This window comes from Urocitellus parryii, chromosome 2 (genome assembly GCF_045843805.1).
Source record: "Urocitellus parryii isolate mUroPar1 chromosome 2, mUroPar1.hap1, whole genome shotgun sequence".
NCBI lineage: Eukaryota > Metazoa > Chordata > Mammalia > Rodentia > Sciuridae > Urocitellus > Urocitellus parryii.
Genome location: NC_135532.1, coordinates 104,103,294 through 104,120,050, shown reverse-complemented (window position 1 = coordinate 104,120,050; position 16,757 = coordinate 104,103,294). Strand labels below are relative to the sequence as shown.

The 16,757-nt window shown below is 47.7% G+C and overlaps 1 protein-coding gene across 1 annotated transcript in view; it reads right to left on the bottom strand.

Moving 5' to 3' along the window:
• Clstn2 (calsyntenin 2) overlaps positions 1-16,757 on the bottom strand; it is a 337,621-nt gene that overhangs the window by 70,612 nt on the left and 250,252 nt on the right. The window contains exons 7-8 of the mRNA XM_077795496.1: positions 9,489-9,737; positions 2,932-3,053 (exon numbers count right to left, since the gene is read on the bottom strand). Of these exons, the coding sequence (XP_077651622.1) occupies positions 2,932-3,053; positions 9,489-9,737 (371 nt within the window). The remainder of the gene's footprint in view (positions 1-2,931; positions 3,054-9,488; positions 9,738-16,757) is intronic.

Here is a 16,757-nt window from a genome sequence, read left to right as displayed (position 1 = left end):
GGTTCCCACTGCTCACGTCTCTCTGTCCCCTAACACAGGGAGCTCAGTAAGGAGAGACAGGAATCTGTGGGCTGGTTTGTGGCTATCACTGACTGCAAGCAGCTCTTCACTGGGTCCTCCTCCAGAGGGAAGCCAACTGTCCAGGTGACCTGGGGCATCTATCAATAGGTAATCTCTGAAATTTTTGAATATTACTTCTTGCACTTTAGGAATCTTGTTGGGGAAGCCGGTTCCTAAGCTGACATGATAGGGTGTTGGGCCTACATTTTCTTCTGGTGGGTGCAGGGTTTCTGGTCTAGGAAAGACAGTGGAATGAATCTAACATGACTTTCCTATGCACATATAAGAAATCACCACCGTAAATCTCCACATCATGAACATCCACAAGACTGGGATCTGAATTGGAATAACACATACTCTATGTTTGTATAAATAAGTCAAAATAAACTACTGTCATGTATAAATAAAAGAACAAATAAACTAAATTAAAAATAAAATTTATGAATATTAATTTCTTTATTATGGAAATACTGGGAACTGAATTGTATTTGTCCCAAATTCACATTTTGAAATACTTAATCCAATATTTTTGGATACAGGACCTTTAGGGGGCAATTGAGATTAAGGGAGGCCATCTGGGGGGAACAGTAATTTTTTTTTTCTTGTGGTGCTGGGGATCAAACCCAAGGCCTTGTGCATGGGACCGTAATTTGATATAGCTGGTTGCTAACCTCAGATGCAAGAACTCTCTCTCTCTCTGTCTCTCTTTCTTTCCCGTATGAGGACACAGTGTGAAGGAGGTCATCTGTGAGCTACGCTGAATTGGTAGGCACCTTGATATTGGACTTCCCGGCCTTCATGACTGGCTCAAAATTAATTTTTATTGTTTAAAAAATCCAGCCTGGGGTACTTTGTTATAGCAGACTGTGCAAACGAAGTCAAGGAGGAAGACAGAACTTGAGCAAAGCCAAGATTCGACAATTTTATGAGGTTTCACGAAGACTACAAACAGTTTGCATTTCAGTGATAATTCTGATCCATAAATTTAAAACATCTGAGAACTCAGCATGTTTTAAATCTTAAATTACCCCACTCACCAAAGGAGCAGCGTAACATAAGGAAAGGGAAGGGGCCGGCCATGGTTGGGGGTGGTGGCCTGGGGTCACTGAACCTGGGTCTCCTGGCTCCCAGTGTACAGGAAGGCCTGCAGCAGAGCACAGAGGGGCCCCTCCCAGGCACCAACACATGGTATCAGTGAAATCAAGACAATCTGGAGGTGTTCCGTGGGCCTTGGCCCACCCCCCTTAAACCTACCACTTTAGGAACAGATTTCAGAATCGCTAGATTCACTATATATTTATCTGTACAACCAGAATTCCCTCCTTGCCTAATTTTAATTTCAAACCCCTCAACTTTATTTTATTTCTCTATCCGTTCTTCTCAAGCCCATTTCAGAAAGCGCCACAGGGTATCTATAATTATCTCCACAAGCATGGCAGTGTTCTTATTAAAAAAAAAAAACAAAAAAAAAAAACCTTGCAATATGGAATTTATTTTAATTCACTTCAATTTGTATTATATATTTTAAAACATCCCATAAAAGCCATCTGGCAAGTTAGGACATAGCTGAGAGGTTGCTGAGAAATCATATAAACTACGTCAAGACCCAGAATTCCAAACACAGAGGAACACACACTATTCCAGATGCCATCTTCCAGGACTCCTGGAATCCAGCAGCATGGGAGTTACTAGGAGAGGGTTAGGCACTTGCCAACAAACTCACTCACACTTCTTTCTCCTAAGTGTGGAAGCCTTGATCTTGCCACAGTGCCTGGAACCCACCAGTGGGGATTCCCTGGGGTTTATTTTAAAGAGTATGTACGTATATTTCTGTGGAGATGCAAGGGGATAGCAACCACTCACATCTCAGTGTGAATTAGTTCTTTCAGAGGTCAGTCCTAATGGGGGCCTAGGGATTTAAGAAGAGGATGGGGTAGAAATGTAGCAATAAGAAAAGAGGAGGGAAGGACATGGAATCATTCCACCCTAGACAAGGTGAGGCAGGTAGTATACACAATAGGCTTTGGAGGAGGAAAAGAAGACTGAGGGTCCCAGAAGCATCCATCTCAGGATAAGGGTAGGGCAGGATAAAGGCAAAACAAGAGGCTGAGGCCCCAGGAAGTAAGGGTCATAAGATGAGTGTCATTCCATCTGCTTCCTTAAGCATCAACCACTTTACACTCCCCAAGGCTGGCTAAGGGCAGTCTCCCTCTCAATAATTTAATATGCACACTCTCCTCATTCCCCATCAGAATCTAAGCAAAGGCCAACTCTGGGCTTGCTGCTCAGCCCTTGGAAACACACTTCAAAGCCCTGGATTCAAGCCTGACATTTGATCTGCCTTTGACAAGCGTGGCTCCGTGGCCTTGGCCATCAAAAGTCCTGAGGCCTTGGAGCGAGTGGGATTTTCCATTTCAGAAAAGTCCACGCATGGCTCAGGGTGCTCTGAGTCACTGTTCGCTTCAAAGCCCTCAGGTCCCAGTTCTCAACCTCCAGTCACCAAAGCAAGTGGCATTGTCATGCAAAGGAGGTGGCAGAGCCACCAAAGGAGCATTTATGATGCAGAAACATGCTAACCACCATCATAAGCCGGACCAGGGGATCAGGAGAGGCCAATTCCCAGCGCTCAACACTGGCAAAGGGTGGGCAGCGCACCCAGCCCGCAGTGTCCCGGCTGGGAAGTGGGCCTCCCCCTGTAATGGGCATCAAGGGACAGTTTCCATCATGACTCTGAGATGCCATGTGCCTCCTGAGGCTGATTTTTCCAAAACCCAGCAAGTGACCACAACCTGGAAGTCGCCACCTGCTGCCATCAGCGTGGGAGCGAACCCCCACCGGCCCCGCGAGCGCAGGGCTGTCCCCTGGGCTGACCTGGTCCAGCTTCCAGTGGAACTCGGCGGGGCGGAAGGTGTCGGCCTGGTCGAAGTCCTTCCGCAGGAGGAAGACGAGGCGGCAGTTGTGCACGTAGAGCGCGTAGTGATGCCGGTTCATCTCTGAAAGCCAGAAGGAGGGTGTGGGAGTGAGAGGGTCGCTGTGCCAGGCTCCACCGAGAAGCCTCCGCCACCCCAAGACCAAGCACAGCTCCAAGACCAAGGACAGGGGCCCTCCAGTTTCCTGGGTCCCAACGGATTCCCAGGAACATTCTGGAACATCCATGGTGGTGCTGACAAATGGAAGGCTCAGGAGAGTCCACCTTGAAACTGCTGCTGGGAGCCATCTGGCCTTCAAACCCTGACTTATACTCAGACACTGCATCAGAACCAGGGCAAAAATTCCTTGGATTGACAAATTCTTTTTTTTTTTTTTTTTGGTGACAAACACTTCCTGGACGGTTAAGGGAGCTCCTGCCAATCATGTCAGCTGCTCTGGACTCCTTAGCCTAGTTGGTTTCTCCTGGAGTTTGTTTTATTTCATCGGACTTGACACAGTGACCACAGAGCACGTTCTCCTGTGTCGCTTTAATCTAGGTTAAGAGGAGCTCCCCGGCTTTTAGCGGCTAGGAGGAGGGGACAAATTGATTTTCCAGCATTTAGATGAAATTCTGTGACTCTTCAAAGCCAAGAATCCCCACCCCCACACTCAGCAATCAATCAATGGGACCTTTTCCTCCTCCATGTAAAAGTTTATTCTCCTGCTTAGGAACTCTCACGTCAATCTGGCCATGATGCCTGTGGCCACAAGATACTACCAGTTGTCAGAAGAGGGTTATTCTTGGACAGGTGCTCAGAGAACTCACATTCTCCTATGTGGTAGTACACAGAGAAACTTAACAGAAGGTTCATGTATCATAAATGCTGAGTGGATGAGCAGGTAGCCATGTGCAGTGGAAAGAGCGGGACCCTAGAGATAGAGACTTATTAGGGTGGAGTCTCTCAGAACCTCCGTCTCCTTAACTGTATCATGATGGTTTGCTGGACTGTCCTAAGGTAGCCTAAAACTGTGGCCTTTTGACGAATTTCTACGCATCCTAAATAGTCCTTACCTGTGGAGTTTGGGTGGGAGAATCAACACCAATCCCAGTCCCAGAGACGAATCCTCACTAGCTCTGTCCTAACAGTTAGCTGCAAGAAACCCCTCTGTGACACTCATGCTCAGGAGGTGTGCCCAAGTTCAGCCATGGAGGCCATTCTCCTGGCCACAGAGCTTCTGCTGGGGACCACTAAGGGGGGGCTGGGTCTAGGCTAGGGATGACTGTTTTCCTGGGCAGCCTGGTAGAACCTGAGTAGAAGAGGCTCACCCTTTGCCCCTGGAGCGGCCATGCTCACCTCGGGGATGGGCAGCCCTGTTTATGTACATGGAATTGATACATACATGGGCACAGATCCGAGAGACTCAAAGACACCTCCATCACACTTTACCTTTGGGGTGACTTTATGAAGCCAGCCCAGTGCTGGGTGTCTTCAGTTATAAGAACCTCCCAGGCTGGGGCTGCAGCTCAGTGGCAGAGCGCCTGCATAGCATGTGGGAGGCACTGGGTTCAAGTCTCAGCGCCACATAAAATAAATAAATAAGTAAAGGTACTGTGTCCACCTACAGCTAAAAAAAAAATAATAATAATTTTAAAAAAAAGAACCTCCCGTTCCCTGCATTTGTTTGCTTTTCTCAGACGTCTGATATCAGTTTCCTGTGGGCGTCCCACTCCTTGGAACTGAAAGCATCTTAATTGACACAGTGAGGAAATGTGTGTAAAGCATCTGCCTGGAACAGACGCTCAATGACTTTGTTATCACAGAGATCATTAGCCGGCCTCGCGACCACGGCAACGTGGCAAAATCGTGTCGGACACTGTTGGCACACAAACATCGCTGTTCTCCAGAATGCAACCCGGGAACGGCAGGGAAGAGGATGGTCGGTCACCCAGCAAGGCAGCGCTGGCCCAGGCCGGGGCTGGGTGACCACTCTGAGCCTCTGATTGGCCAAACCCTCTGGCCTAGTTATGGGGCATCTTCAAAAATATTACTGTCTCCCTTTGCACGATATAACTGATTTTTCTGTAGTTTCTGTTAATAAGTGTCAGGAAAGTGCAGGCAGAGAGAAACTTTGCCTTTAGTTTTTTTTATTTGGAGTCAGTTTGGGGGCGAGGAGGTGGATCAGGAAGAATGAAGGAACAGACTTCTCTCTGTGGGGTCGGCTCCCACCATCTGCCTCGCTTGTCTGGACTCCTGGAGTCAACACACATCTGAACAGGGTCTGCAGCTCAGCCCACAGGAGGCCGCAGGGAGGTTCCTACCTCCTTATCATAGCAGAACATCTGAGTCTTTCTGAGAGGTCTTCTGGTCATGCTGGGGGTGTGGGCACACCCCTCCCTTTTCCAGTAGGTAGTGGGGACCATCCCAGCCCTCTACCAGGTTGATACCTCTGCCATTCTCACCTGAGGCTGCTGGGTCAGGTTGGCCCTCTCTCTTTTGGAAAGCTCTGGAGGGAAGTGGCTAGCTCTGCATGTGTCCACTTTTCATTCATTATTTTCTGCCGACCTCAGGGGGAGCAAGAGGATTGCAGGCCAGGAGGAGGGGATCCCAGCAGCAGGAGCAGGAGGGTGGGTAGGAGGGGATTAGGGAGACAGGGCCCGAGCTGAGCTCGTGAAGGGCAGTGGGAAGGGGACCCCCACACAGGGCAGAGAGAGGTGAGGGCCAACCCAGGTTGCAGCAGACACAGTGCCCCATGTGCAGACACTGCTGTGTGTTCACCTGACCCTGTTCTCTTTGCACCTCAACACACAGTTCAACACATTCACAGCCTCCCCAGGGTCAGGTGGGGCAGTGGGACCAAGTTCTGGGAGGTCAAGAGTGATCTTCTGTCCTGGCCAATAAAACCCTTTTGCCTCATCTCTAATCTGGCTCTCTGATCTGTGGCTGAGCTTGGCAGCTTCAGAGGGTGGAAGGATGCGTGGTCTGAGAATGTCTGGAAGTAACAGAACTTCCCTGCCCTCCAGGCCCACCTGTGACTAGACAAACGCATAAGGAAAACTGATAAGAGAGAGCCGGCCACTGGGAATGCTGTTTGTTGGTAGTGATAACAGTTGTTGCCGCCCCAACACCCAACATTTTCCTGCAATTAGCCTTTGCTGACTAATCAATTCTGTTGTGCAACTATTTATAAATTCCTTCATAGTGGGCCAGCATTAATAAATTTTACTGATTGTACCAAACAGAAATTAATGCAATTTTCATGAAGGGCAATTCAACAATTTACATTAATAGGTTCTTAATATTTATATTCTTTGATTTAGTAATTCAACTTCTGGTCAGGAAATCATCAGAAATGTCCAAAAGTTATATAGTAGAATGCTCTCTACAGGATTGTTTTATTTGCATTTGAGAGGAAAAATCTAAATACCCAACAAAAGGGAGCCAGAGAAATGAAGTATTATAAATCCACATGACAGAGTCTTAAAACTGCCATGGAATTCATTCTGAAAGGAATATTCTATCACACAGAGAAGTGATCTGAATAGAGTTATATAAAGCAAACAGATAATAGTATCACATGTTTTATAAAAATAGATTAAAAAGGTAAGGACATTGTGCATATAGAGAGAAATAAAGAGGTTTTTAATGAAATGTACTTCGTGTTATCAGAGTATTAGGGTTTTGTGGTTTGTATATCTTTATACTTTTCTGTCTTCTATTATAAACATTTACAGCTGGGAAATTTTCTGATATGCAAAAGCCCTAATCAGGCTTTAATTTAGTGCAAATATTTTAATTTTTATTCAGGATAAAGATATATCTATAGAATTTCTTTTAAAAGGCAGAAGTTTTAAAAAAAAGTGTTTCCATTGTCTCTGTGCCAATCTTGAGGTTGTAAAGTATGGTTTTCTACTAAAAGTTGCAAAGCACCAGGTCTTGGCGATTGGGGTGCTGACTCTCCTGTTGGCAGACTGTTTTGATGACCCGAGGCATCATTGTCTAATGATGCAGAGTTTCCAGTCTTGGCTGCCCAATAGCATCTCCTGAGATTCTGATGAATGGACCTAGGGTGGGACCCTGGCAACTACATATTTTTACAAGTGCAATAATTTATTCTAAAGAGATGGGCTGGGGATGTGGCTCAAGCGGTAGCATTCTCGCCTGGCATGCTCGGGGCGCTGGGTTCGATCCTCAGCACCACATTAAAAAAAATAAAATAAAGATGTTGTATCCACCGAAAACTAAAAAATAAATATTAAAAAATTTCTCTCTCTCTCTCTCTCTCTCTCTCTCTCTCGCGCGCGCGCGCGCGCCTGTGGTGCACTTGTCTGCCCTTGGGCATGGGCTAAGAGTTCCCAAGTCCAAGCCTGCTGTTCTTGGATATTGGCAGCAGCATCCAGGTCCCATCACTCAACCTTCCAGATTCCAGTTGCTCCCTCTCTGAGCAGAAATATCTACATCTGTCTCCTCTGCCTCCCAGGGTTACCTGATACATCTCAGAAACCACCATATGTGTGGCCACTGACCATAGCTCAGCTGCTCTATGTCTGTCTACACAATCCTAGGCTGCCACTTCACTGTGTTTTGGGATCTAGGACCAAGATGGCAGTGAGCCACCAGGTCCTGCGAGGGCCAGGCCACTAAACCTGGTCCCAGATCTCAGCACTATCTCACACAGGTCTGTGGAATCCTTCCTGCATGCATGTCCCAGAGCAAACCTGATGTTGGCACTGACCCCACCCATGTAGGCTTGTTTTGTGATGAGGGGAAATCCAGACCACTCCCTGTCACTTTCTACATCCAGAAAATGCATTAACTTGGCTGTAAAGATCAACTGAAACAGGGAGTATGGAGGTTCTTGTAGCAGCTTAAAGTGGAAAAAATCCAGAAGTAGTAATAATAACAATAGTAACCATCATTAGCAACCCCAGGTAAACTAAGAGGTATTAATTATATATCTGGGGCTGCAGAGTGATTTCATTCTTCATGTTTGTTTTTCCCATTTTACATGCGGGGAAACTGAGTGTTACAGTTAGGCATGAGATGTCTCCCCAAACTTATGTGTGAGTCAATGCAAGAATTTTCAGAGGTGAAGAGACATATAACCTAATCAGTGGATTAATCCACTGGTACAGATTAACTGGGTGGTAATTATAGGCAGATAGGGTGTGGCTGGAGGAGGTGGGTCACTCCTGAGCTGCTTTTTTCACTGCACCCTTTTACATGATGTTCTGTCTCATCTCTGATCCAGAGCTACGGAGTCAACCAACCATGGACTGAATCTCTGAAACCGTGAACCACTAACTTTTCTTTCTCTAAGTTGTCCTTGTCAGGTATTTGGTCACAGTGACTCAAAAGCTGACTAAAACACTGAGGCTCAGAGAGATTAGCAACTCCTCAAAGGTTAAACCTGAAGGGGTGGAACTTAAGCTGTCCAAAAGTAGAGGCTGAGTGCTGGCCATTTTTCTATGTTGTCTTCTTACTGTTACATCTGACATGGTTTTTACTTATTTGGGGCATTTGAACAAAAGTTGCATTTGAATGGGAAGCGATAATTATCAGTAAAGACAGAGTAATATATTTTGCATAAGATCTCAGAATATCTGTGCATGTGTGTACCTGTGCATACATGTGTGTGTGCATGGGGACTTTAGTGACGAGAGCATGGGGCATGGCTTTGGTTGGGTCTAAGCTGTCATTCCATTACTGATGCTTGCTTGCTGTGTGACTATCTGGGACAAGCTGCTGAACTTCTCAGGGATGTGTACTTATCATTCAGATGGGAAAAGCAATAGTGCTATTGTAAAATTTATATAAAATTATAAAAAGGAGTCAGAAACTGTTTAACTAATAAGAGCCAACGCCAATCACAAGTCCTGTGTGCCAGCCACTGTTCTAAGCACTCCATGCATATTAATTTACTTAACCCTCATACAAACCCTACAAGGGAGGTGACACTGTAATGCCCATTAGATAGACTGGGAAAACGAGGCACAGAGAGGCTTAACCACTTGCCTGAGGTCACATAGCTACTAAGAGGCAGAGTGATTTTAACCACCAACCTGTGACCTGTCTTGCTCAGGTGAAGCTTCCTAAATGCCTAAGAAATGTGAGCTACCATTATTACCAGTGCCAGTGATTTTCAAATGACTACTTTAAGTTGCAGGACCCTTTTATTCAAAAGAAGTCCTTTGGGAGTCTTTAGGTACTAAAGGCGGCACTTCTTGTTTGAAGTCACGATGAGGATTCCTCCCTGACCTCACTCAGAGCCACCCTAAGGCACCTCTGGGGATGCTGGAGTTCTGAGGAACCCAGTTGGGAGATCACTGGTTCCAGCTTTGCATTCCTGGGGAGCCTGTACCTTCTCCCCTTTCCTACTCCCACTTCACCCCAATCCCAGTAAACCACAGCCAGAAAACCAGAATGCATTCCCAGGGCCCCTCCCACACTGCGGCTCTTCTCCCTTCCCCCATGACTACGTCTGTGCCCAGACACCTGGGCTGGGCTAGGGTGACCCACCGGTTTTGTCTGAGTTGCAGAGGATGGTCTCCTTCTCGGCTCTCACGCCAGGGCTGGGGCCGTGCTTCATCCACATGGTGATGGTGAACTGGTCCGTCAGGTTCTTGGGCACAATCCCATCTGGGATCTTGGCACCCTGCCTGCCGTCAAACTTGAAGATCATCTCACTGCTGTCCACCAGCAGTCCTGCTGTCCAGTTGGTGGCAGCACTGGGGGATGGTAGGAGGTCAATGATGCCCGAGGAGGCTCCTGCAGGGAGGGGCAGGTGGGGGGGGACAGAAAGAACAAAGGGTCAGTCCTCAGGGGTGGGGCAGCTTCACCTTCTGTTTTTCTGCTCCTGGGTCAGGTCTGTGCCTAGACCTGAGCTCAGTGATTTGGGAGCAGAAATGTCCAAGGCCATCCCCATCCCTGGAGAGGTAGCAGTCACTTTGGCATCAGACGTAAGTGATGGCAGTGGCCAGGTGGGGTGCAATCCATCCATCCATCCATCCATCCATCCATCCATCCATCCATCCATTAACCCATCTGCTGTTTCTTGAGCACTAACTATGTGCCAAGTCTCCTGATAGGTGCTGGTGGCTCAAAGGTGCATCAGACACAGTCCCTAACCTGCAGGAGCTCAGAGCCCACACATTGACCCAGCATGATCCACACTGTGACTGGGGAGAGTTCCAGGGCCTGATCCCCTGAGAAGCAGTGTGAACCCCTTTATTCTCAGCATGCTTTTTTTTATTATTAATACCACTCATTGAGGTCAAATGGTTCAGTGGTTGAAAACATGAGCTCTGAAGCCAGTAAAGCTTGAATTTGACACCTGGCAGCATGATGTGCTAGCTTTGTGACAGAGAGCAAGTCACCTGACCTCTCTGCCTCTCTTTCCTCTCCCCATTGTGTTTGGGGACTGGATGAGATAATGCACCGGAGCTTGGAGCAGCATGCTGACCACATGGTGAGTGTCAGCTATGACTTTATCACCAGCTCCACTATTATTTCTGCCACCACTAGTATTCCAGGCTGAGGCCAGGGGATGCTGAGAGCCATAGCCAAGTAGAACTGCTGAGCCTGAGAAGACAGGATGCCTAATTTGTGCTCAGCAGGGGAAGTGTGGGCAGTGGGGACACCGTCTACATGAGTATTACCCAGGGGTCTCGCTTATCCTGTCTCAGAGGCATAGCAGCCCTCAGATACTCCTGACTGCCCACCTTCCCACCTGGTGCCCCCATGAGATGCTCTGGATATTCACCCGATGTTCAGATGACCTGACATCAGTTTGACACCAGGATTTCCAGCATGAAGACAGCTAGTGACTGGGGAACACATCGAGTCTGTTGGTTCCCATGTCTGGGGTGGCCATGGAGATGTGGGCTGACTGCTCAGGGCTCCTGACAGCTAGCTCAGGCCAAGGATGCCACACAGTGGGGCATAGCCCAGGGCACAGATGAGCACATGGTGCTGATGGAGGCTGGCTCTGCCATCCACGCAGCAGCCAGGACTCCATTCTGGAGGAGGGCTCAGCAGGACTTGAAACTCCCCCACATGAGGTCCTTCTTTTGGCTCTGCTGTCCCTGTAGAATTCACACTGCACTTGGCACCTCAGACTAGGGGAGGGATCAGTTGAAAATTCAGGACTGGTTTGGAGAGACGTGAAAGAAAGTTTGGTTATAGAATAACCCAAGCCCTGGATGATGATATTCTATACATGTAGCTGATTTATAAGACTTTACTTTTTATAGTTTTGCAGTTATGAAATTGTTATTTTCCTAGCATTTTTTTTTTTTGATGGCACTGAGTGGCATCAGACCTGATTTAGTTAAGTACTTTACATGGTCCTTCTTAGTTACCTGTCTGTAGTGAATACTACCAGGAGTCCTCTTTACAGATAAGAAGCCCCAGGCTGAGCAAGCCCAGGACTGCACTCAGCTAGTGAGGGGCCCATCAGTACAGCGAGCTCCAAAGCCCAGGCTCCCCACTGGACCACCTCAGTGAACCTGGAGGAAGATCGTGTCACCTCCTGGGAATTTTGCAAATATGGACACTGAGGCCCAAAGAAGGGAAAATGACTGAATCAAGATCGCACAGCAGCACTGCTGGCTGGGGGCAGGTGCAGCACTCAGAAACATGGGCAAGGGTCTTTCTACCACACATCGGCGTCCATGGGGCCATCTGGTTGGCCTGCACAGCATAGCCCTGTGCCATAGGACCCTCCCGCTCACACAGGTGGCTGATGCCACAGAGAGGCTTATTGAGGACAACATGTATCCTGGCAAGGACATTGATGTGGAATCCCTGTCTTCCCTGTGGAGGGGGAGTGACAGGCCACCCTCTCTGTCTTGTAGATGTTGCCTGCAGAGAGCATGAAGCCGTGTTTAACCAGATGGTACAAACTTCCACAAATGTAACAGATTGCCTTTCATCTCTTGGTGCACTTAAACAAACAGAGAAAGACTTACTTTCTCCTGAGTTCTTCTGTCTCTTCTCCCCAAGGGATCCCATGGAGAGCAGAACAGGGTGCATGGTGGATGTCTCACTAGCAGTGATGATGCACATCATCTTAACACCAGGGTGCATTTAAGATGTTCCTTTGGAATCCTCCATGACAGTCCCTGGGGCCACCAGAAGCTGAGAGTTCCGGCTGATCTGGTACACAACAGCAGCAGCTTGAGTGCTGGGGGCTTCAAACCAGAGGTGAGGTCTGATGCCAGCTCCCTGGGCCATTCAGAGTTGGGGAAGCCACTCTGAGATAGGGGTGAAAGAGGCAGCTTTGGGGACACACTATAGTATAAGAATTAAAATAGGGCCAGGGGATGGTGGTCAGTTTCTGAAACTAGTTTATGGGTTTGCATTCTGCTCTGGGTGTCCTTGGTGTGAGCAGACAGCATTCTTAGCACTTCAAAGTGGGCCTGCCATAAGGGTGATGGACACAGAGCCCTCTGGGTCTACCACAGGAAGTTGGAAGGGGGTGATAGAAGTAGGAGGGCTTTAGGAAGATGAGCCACTATGAACAAGGAGCCATTCTGTACAGTATTCTGGACAAGACACATGTGAGCATGGTGGGTGCACCAAACAGACCCCATATCATTTCAATAAACAATGATGTCATGTTCAAGCTGCATCAGGGGCATCCATGAGCCAGACCAGGGATTCTACCTCCAGGGATCCAGTAAGCTTTTCATTTTCTAGAAAGTGCCCCCAGCCAGCAGTGTTGCTGTGTTATCTTGGTTCAGTTGTTTCCCCTTCTTTGGGCCTCAGTTTCCATATTTGCAAAATTCCCAGGGGGTGACATGATCTCCCTCCAGGTTCACCGAGGTGGTCCAGTGGGTGGTCCAGTCAAGTGGAAGAGAGTCTCAGGGGACACTAGGGAGGAACTCTACAGTGTCTGACAGACCACCAGGGCTGTCTAGCAGGGGAACACATCTGTATGCAACACACTCTCTGACCCGGGATTTCAGCTCAGCCATAGGACTGAAACGTGAGTGCAGGTGACATATGTCATATCAAGGCAGAAGCCCCAAGAGAACAGGCATGGTTCACCTGTTTTTACATCTGCATGGACATGAACAGTGTTCTAGATACCAGCTATTTCATTAACCTGGGTCCAGGTGGGAAACCACATGGAACAGAGTCTCAGCCAATCCCAGGACATGGGATAGGAAAGATAAACCTTTGTCATTTTAAGACAGTGAGACTGTGAGGCCATTTGTTACTGCAGGAAAACCTGTCCTTGCCTGACTTACAATTCATGTAAATAACGGATACCAACAGTTATGATTCCATTTCCCGACCTGGGTACCTGAGAGCCAGACATGGAGAACTTCTTCCTGATGTCTGTAGGAACTGACACCCCATTGAGTCTACAGTTAGATATCATTCTATGTTATGGTTCGGATGCGAGGCATTCCCCCCAAAGTTCCTGTGTTAATGCAAGAATGTTTGGGGCCAAATGATTGGATTATGAGAGCTGTCCATCCTACTTTGAATGGACTGACTGGATGGTCACTGTAGGCAGATGGGTGGGATGGGAGGAGGTGAGACCCTGGAAGTGTGCCCTGGAAGGGTGCCCCTTCTCTAGGGCCCTTCCTTGCCACTCTCTGCTTCTGTCTGCCGTTGTTAGGTAGGTTAGTCGGTCATGAGCAGGTGAGCAGGGAAAAGACAGGTTAAAGCAATAACTTATAAAAAGATATTATGAAGTGAAATCTATGAGTCACGAACCATAGGGAATCTTCTTGGGCAAACAGGCATCTGGAGAAATCAAAGTGAAATGCCTAACCTTCCCTAAGCCATACGTAATTACAATTTCTCAAAAGAATCTTTCCTTAAAATCATAAGAAACTTTATCAGTCAGCCAAGCACCCAGAAGGTGGGGCCTCATATGTCAAAACCTCCCCCCACCACAGTTAATGGCTTCCTTTTAAGAAACTTGTTTCAAGATCCTATCACACACTACAGAGTCACCAGTCTCCTCTCTTATCATGGAAAGTATGTCAACCACCCATCACCCTTTGCAACTACATCAGGACACTCACAAAGAAAGTTTGCTGAGAACTATTCAAAAGTAATAAACAATCAAGGGGAAAAGAAACAAGAACAAAGAGATCCTAATCTTCAAAATCCTAACTTGGTAAGGGCCATGGCTTAAGGTGACCCATTCTGGCTTAAGGTGACCCATTCTGGTTTCTGTCCTGGGTGCCTTCCTTTCCATCTTTTTAAATCAACTTCTGTCTACACTTGATGCAACTTGCTTAACGTCATTCCCTGCATAATGCCAAGAATTCAGGGTGGGATCTCCATGGCCACCTTGGTTCTACAGACGAATCTCCTCTGTAACACCTTGTCCTGGGCAGCTCTCCTCCCCATGCCCTTCACCATGACGTGCTGCTTTCTCTTGGGCCCAGAGCAATGGACTCAGCTCATCACAGACCAAACCTCTGGAATCATGAGCCCAGATTAAACTTTTCCTTCTGTAAGTTGTCCTCTTAAGATAGTCTGAAAATATCTGACAAGGTAATGAAAAGCTGACCCGTTCGACCTCTAGAATCCTAGACAAGATGGGTCCTTCCAGGGCCTTGGAATAGAAACTTGGATTTCTAAGTGAAGCCAGCTGGGCTTTGGATGAGGTGTGGCCAGCCATGGGGCTGGACCATGGATATCTACCTAGTTGCTGACCAGCTTGGACAAGGCCACTGCAGACACTGCATGTGATATGGGAGCTGCTTCAATGACCCCCAGGAAATCAGAGGCCACTGCTCACCACCATCATTCAAGAGTCAGTGTGCGCCGCTCTTTGTGATGTGTGATTAGTGATTTAATCTGATTCCCAACTGGTGTTCCCCAGTTCTCCTTGTCTTGGAGAAACCCGTGATGGCTTCTTCTTGGAGCTGAGCTATTCTGAGCGTACTAAAGTTTCTAGTGCTGATTCTTGATGAGAACAATTTCTGTTAAGCTGAAAGGTGTAGTAGGAAACCAGGACTTTCATAGCTCCCAGAGAACTGCCTTGTAACTTTTTAAACATGCCTGTCTTTCCCAGGAGATTGAATGTTTAGGGAGTTGTATTAATAGCTATATTATTTCAAGAATTAGCACAGCATTTGTAGGGATAACAAATGTTTGTTGGATTAATAAATACATGAATGAATGAATGAATCCTCCATGAATATCTCCGGGCTCAAAAGTGTATCAGCCCTGAGACTCACAGGTCTGGTCACCTGCGCTGCTCCAACATATGAAGAGTTGATTTGAATAGCATGTTCCCAGTCTGCAGCCTTTCTTTCAGCAGGATCTGTCCTGGGAATTCTTGACTTGCAAACAAAACAGCTGTCCCTGTCATTGTATGCAGTAGGTACTGGCCAGCTGCCAGGAGTCCAGTGGTCCCCTAGAGGGACAGCCCCTGACCTCTGTGCTACCCAGAGTATAAGCATCACAAAGTCCTTTTCTATTTTCTGAAATAAGTAGTGACATGGGGTCACTGAAGCGGGCTCTCCGTGAGCTGTTGTTAATGTCAAACTTAATTCATCCCAGAGGTCTCACGAACGGCTTCTACATCCAATTCATCTTCAAGTTCATGCTCAAGTTTGCCTCTGGAAAGTCTGGTACTGAGGCAGGGGGTCCCTCACCTGAATCCCTGAATTTGAAAATAGTGTAAAAGGCTGGCCAACTTCTTCTAGAAGCCTTGCTCTGAGTAAAGCCAAGGTGGTGGGACATTGTGAGGCTAAGACTGCCTCACATAGGGAACACGGTTTCAGGGCCCTCCAGAGCTTTTGTCTAAGACAGAAGGGAAGTGTCTCCATTAACACATCTCAGGGAGCAGCACGCCTGACATCTGGTGTTTTTCAAGTGCTGCTGACTCTGCTCAGGTACTTCTGACAGCAGGCCTGATGTTGTCGGCTGCCGCTGGCTTCCCCTTAAGTGGGAACCTCTCACTAACCCTCGTGGAGCTGATGCTGTAGGAGGAGGAGGCAGGTAGGCAAGGGCCAGACTTCCACGAGGACCAGTGGGGAAGCGTAGCTGGCTAGGCCTCCGCAGAGGGCGGTGGGCAGCACCCTCATCCAGTTAGAGGCTCACACAGGGCCTGCTTAGATTCCTTCTTGCTCAGTCCTGGCAGCTAATCAGTCATTGAATCTTGCTGATTTTGCCTCTTAAACCTGTCTTAGATTCATCCCCGTAGCCACTCCCCTGGTTCAGAACTCATTAACTCTTGCTTAGGCTATGGCAATAATATCCTAATTGGTCTCCCTGTTTCCCTCCAAAGTCAATAAAGATTGTAGAATGAAAGCTGTGCCAACGCACAGACTTGAAGTGACCTGGCAGCTCTCTAGTTGGGAAGCACAGCAAGAAGCCTATCTCCGGCCCTCTGAAAACACACAGAGCTTACCCCAGAGCCCATTTTGACCTCCACGAGACAGGGACTGCGGCCCAACCGGGGTCTCAGGAGGGATCCAGCCTGTATCCTCCTTGGAGTTCAGAGACAGCCTTTGCTTTTGATCTTTTCCCTGAACTCTCCCCCAGTGCGATCAAGAGTCAGGCTTCTGTCAGGCACAGTGGTGCACGCCTGTAATCCCAGCAGCTCTGGAGGCTGAGGCAGAAGGATCATGAGTTCAAAGCCAGCCTCAGCAAAAGCGAGGTGCTAAGCAACTCAGTGAGACCCTGTCTCTAAATAAAAATACAAAATAGGGCTGGGGATGTGGCTCAGTGGCTTAGTGCCCCTGAGTTCAATCCCCAGTACCAAAAAAAAAAAAAAAAAAGAGTCAAGCTTCTAATGGGAGGCAGGATTGG